The 4,863-nt window shown below is 49.6% G+C and overlaps 1 protein-coding gene across 1 annotated transcript; it reads right to left on the reverse strand.

The window, feature by feature from the left end:
* Positions 1-2,814: 2,814 nt before the first annotated feature.
* LOC103213057 (PC-esterase domain-containing protein 1B-like) lies at positions 2,815-3,606 on the reverse strand (the record flags this gene model as incomplete). The annotated part of the gene is made up of 1 exon (XM_007958953.2): positions 2,815-3,606. A coding segment is annotated over exon 1 (792 nt), but the record flags the coding sequence as incomplete, so codon positions are not given.
* Between the last annotated feature and the right edge of the window lie 1,257 nt (positions 3,607-4,863).

Genomic DNA, 4,863 nt, shown 5'->3' on the forward strand with positions numbered 1-4,863 from the left:
AGGGAAAAAAAAAAACAAAAACCAAAAACAGTGGGGACCAGGTTTGCTGGTCCAACAGAGCCAGGTGGAACCACTGAGACTGTGGCCACTAGCTGCCCTTCAGTTCTTGAATTGAACTCACACCTATGTTTTGCAGCCAAACAAAATAAAGGCATATGAGTTAAACCTTTACCTCAAGTAGATACACTCCTTGGAGAGAACAACCTTGGGAGAAAGAAGGGCTGCTTATGCACAGGGGGACAGGTCAGTGGGCAGGAGTGTATGGAGGGATGGACACTGGGAAGAGGTCAGTATTGGGTGGAAGTGGGAGGGGAGCTGTTGCATTGTCGTAAAGTCTGGTCCATGACATGAGACAAAGTATATGTGAACTGCTGTATAGAAAGTGAATTTGCTCTGTAAATCTTCACCCAAATCACAATAAAAAGAAAAAGTCCTCCTTTCGCAGAAAATATATTGAGACACTTTGGTACCGTCCTCTTTTATTAAGTGCGGATAAAACTTTTCACCTTGTAAAAGCCATATTCTAAGTCTTACCCTGATACTGATTTTGACCTGTGTGACTTTGAATCCCTCACTTTCCTGTTTATAAGAAACGTGTATAACTGGATCATGGCTCTAGCCTTCTAAGTGTACACATCCTGGCCTCCTCTTTTCATCATCACAAATGTTACCTCCTTGTGTGTAGATTACTTCTTACTAGCATAAGGATTCTGGCTCTCTGCTAGATGGATACTCATCTTCTGTATCCTTGTATATAGATATAGATGTCAGCTACATATCTAACCACCATGGCCATCTGTTGCCATGAAATACTGATGTATGCACCCGACACGGACCATGCCTATCTCTTCCTGGCTATGGATTCATGCTTCCAGGGTTTAAAAGCAATTCTGTCATTTCTTACTATGATGTGAATTAAGGGCTCTCACTTGAGACAGCCTGTCTTCTTCCTCTGGAAATGGATGCAAGCTTGACGTGAACAGCTTTCTGTTTACTAGTGATTTGTAACCTGGTAGCCAGATGCCCTAATCCTTTGTACAGGGTGCTACCTTCCTAACCCAAATCACTGTGGCCAAAAATGCAAAAGGACATTAATACAGAGGCCTTGAGAAACAAACACTTTCTCTTCCCCTCTGTCTCTATCCAGAGTTCCTAGAAGAGAAATACCACAAATGAGAGGCTTTGGAAAGAGAAATTTATTTTCTCAGGGATGAATAGGCTAGCAGTGCTATGGCAGGGCACCAGCTCTAAAGGAAGGCTTTCCCTGTTTTGTCTCTGGGAGAAGGTCCCCATTCTTTGGTTCCTGGTGATCTTCACTGGGTGTGGAATTTTCTTCTCCTGTCTCTGCTTGCCCTCTTCCTTGTTTAAGCTACTCCTCTCATATCTCAAAAGACACAAGACATCCTCTACACGAACACTGCCTCATCAACGTAATAAAGACAATGCATTCCTAAATGAGATTATAACTATAGATAACAGACTTTGAGTTGAAGAGACATATTTCTGGAAAACAGGAGTGAATCCAGAAGACCCTGTTTGGTAAGGATTCCAAGATGGGGTAAGGAGCATTCACCCTGTGTTTTACCGTGACATGGACAGAGTCTCTTACTCTCTGAATCATGACTCATCTCTTATAAGACACTGGTTGTAAAAGACATGCCCATGTTCTTAGTATGGATTGTGGGCATGCATGTATCTATGGATGCTGACCTCTTCTCCACTCTAACAGGATGCTAGCCTTCCAACTATATTACAGTTGGCTATTTCTCACCAGGATAGCAGTGAAGTTATTTGCTCTGTGAAATACAATCTTTGTGTCATTCTGTGGCTCTTCGTGCTTATGGTAGATAGATGGTATCATGGTTAAAGCATTCAGCCATCAGCCAAAATGTATGTTCTCAACAGGAGAAATATGAGACCGTGTGTTTCTTCAAGACTTACAAGCTTGGACGCATTATGGGGAGGTCCTAGTCTGTCCTCTAGTCTGGCAAAGAGTCAAAACAAACGTCATGGCCACTGGTTCGGTTTGATTTTTGTAACAGTCATGCCAATTCCTTCCTAGGAGATGGATTTGGGAAAGAGAGTGAGATTTTATATATATATATGTGTGTGTGTGTGTGTGTGTGTGTATTAATCTTTGTAGTTCATTTCTGCTTGCAGGAGACTGCTGGTGAGGTTCCTCAGGCAAGGCACAAACTTTCATTCTTCTCCCTGCCCACTCCAAGAAACCAGCAGGAACCCGCCTTTGGGACTGGTGAACGTAAATGTTCCGGACCAGTTTCAGATATTGGATAGTCCAAGGGGGAGAGGAAAGCCTAGGCTGAAGGGTGACTATGGAATCCATGCATGTGGGCATGCTCAGAGCTTTGAGTGTGTCCCCCTGTGCTGGCACCTGCGTGTGGCTTCAAGCGAAGGCAATGGATAGGGCCCAGAACCCCTGTGCACTGCCGGGTACCGGTCATGACCAGAGGCTGTTTGTATTCTGGCCTGGCGGGGTTGGGAGACAAGTGTCAGGTTTGATTCCTGGCCATCATCTCTAGGCGGTAGCATAGAGCGGTTCCCAGAGGAATGCCAGCCCTGCAGAGGCTGGTCCCAGGGCAAACTGGCGCCTCTGCTGTATCTCCAGAAGCGATTCGGATCATAGTGGAGGGATCCTGGCGGTCGGCGCCGCCTCCGCCGGCAAGAGTTAGCATTGGGGTAGGCGGGCATGGGTACGAAGGAAGGCAGGTTTCTTTCACCAGGTCCACGTCCACCTTCCGCAAGCCATCTCTCGCTGGCTGGTCTTGCATGACCACTCATGGGATCTTCCCTCACGCAGCTGTCCACCAGGTCGCGGCCAGGCAAGATCACACCCCAGGCGTCAGCCACGTGGGCCAACAGCAAGTGCGAGATCCCTCGGTGAGCGCATTCGTTCCAGTGCACGCCATCTTCCTGTCGGTGATGCCCAGAGTGCCGAAAGTGGAAATGCAAGTCCAGCACGTCAAAGCCTTGACTGCATGCCTCAGCTGCGGTATAGAAGTTGGCTTCCATCACATCCTCCCGCAGCCAAGCTGTTGGGGCCAGGCGCTCAGGTGGGAGGAAGCCTCCAGACACCCTGTGAGCCACAGGCATGGCTGTGTTCCACACTACCAGGCAAGACTCAGGCAGCACCTGATGTAAGCGCCAGAATAGGATTTCCAGGTTCTGCCGGTAGCTCCACAAGGATTCCTCTCCATACCTGGCCAGGTCCCAGAGGCAGGAGTTCATGACAACCACGTCTGGCCCGTGCTCGCCCCACAGCAGCTCTTCCAGGACACTCTCCAAGTACTGAGAGTAGGCGCGCGTGAGGAAGTAGAAGCGTACCAGGTGGTGAGCTGAGCGAAACTCGCGGACCTCGCGGTAGTTGGTCCCATTGTGCATGCGGCCCCTCTTGCCACCCTCCAGCAGCACATCATTCTCGAAACTCAGCTCGCCCTTGTCCTTCAGCTGACTGGGAGACAGCAGACAGTCCTTCTGTAGCAGGAGCACCAGGTCCTTGTACACGGCCCTCTGGACCGAGTCCCCCATGACAACCACATACTTATTGTGCAGCAGCTGCTGGACTTCTCTGGCCCTCAGGTGGACCATGTCGGCTGAGGGCGGCCTGCCTCCCACCTCCCCTCAGGCCGGATGCCGGGAGACCTCGGGAGCGAGGCGACGAGAGCAGGATGGCTTTTGAGAGAAAAACAGAGGCTCTCTGGCGGGCCTGCAGGGGGATGGGGACAAAAGCGCCTGAATTCTGCCAGCGACTGTGCCAGGGTGTGGCAGAGAGGAGAAAGGCAGGTAGCAGGCTAGGTCTTCAGCCCTTGTCCAAAGAACATTAGGCCCAAGATGTGACCTTTGAAGGGACTGCTCAGGCCCCGATGTCAGGCGTGGCTCCCCCTGGCGGTAGGCGGACGCACCAACACCATCTAGGCTTGCAAAGGTCTACTGAAGAGAGAATGGGCCAATGCAGCCGGTTGATACCTCCCTGCACTTTGTTCCAAGGCAAGGCCTTTACCCCTATGGGCCACTTGGGTCACTGCACCTCCCTCCTTTTCCCTTGCAGTCTTGCAAGAATGGGCGCCACTGCCCCTTCTTCACTGCCATTCCTGCTGCTGCTTCTGCTGCCTCTACTGTTAGGCTTTGACAGAGACCATCCCTGCCGGAGTACTCACATTTGTTGTTGTCTCATAGGCAATATATCCCAATGGGACAAGTAGGTGACCACCAGACCGAGAGCCCAGCCTCTAGAGCATCCGCATCCTGATTTGCAAACAGTGCTGAAGAGAGTACTCGGGTTAGAATACTCACTAAAGCAAACCACTTTTTCTTTAGTTAACATATTTTTTCCGCTCTTCTATGGCTGTCTTCCGTACCCTGTCCCCCAGTGTGGCTTCCCTGCACTTGTTAGAAATAACTAGAAAAGATCCTAATATGGGCTTCCCACTTGTCCCGACTTCCATGTTGCAAACCTCTCTTACGACACACAGTATGATGACCAGGGTGTAGACAGCCATGCCCTGAAGGTACCAGCCATAATGAACCCTCAAAGGAAACCTTCCTATGCCCTTTACCCATTTGCCCCCTGCACCCTGCCTCTTGACTGGAGGCTTGACAAGCGTAACAGTTCCCCATAACCTCAGTGTTGTCCCTTGCAGATGTCTATGTAAATCTAGGTGCACAGGTTACTCTTCCTTGTGGTCTTTGGGCATTCACCTTCCTTCCCTGGAAAACCTTCAAGAGGTCCCACTGTGTAAGCCTTGAGCATCGTCTTTGTATACTAAGGAAGAGTGAAACAGGCCTAGCTTAGATACATATCATCTGCTCTGTACATTTCCAAATGGGTGTTTTTGTGAAAATAGG

This window comes from Orycteropus afer, unplaced genomic scaffold (genome assembly GCF_000298275.1).
Source record: "Orycteropus afer afer isolate SDZICR_OR568_19922 unplaced genomic scaffold, OryAfe1.0 scaffold01237, whole genome shotgun sequence".
Lineage (NCBI taxonomy): Eukaryota > Metazoa > Chordata > Mammalia > Tubulidentata > Orycteropodidae > Orycteropus > Orycteropus afer.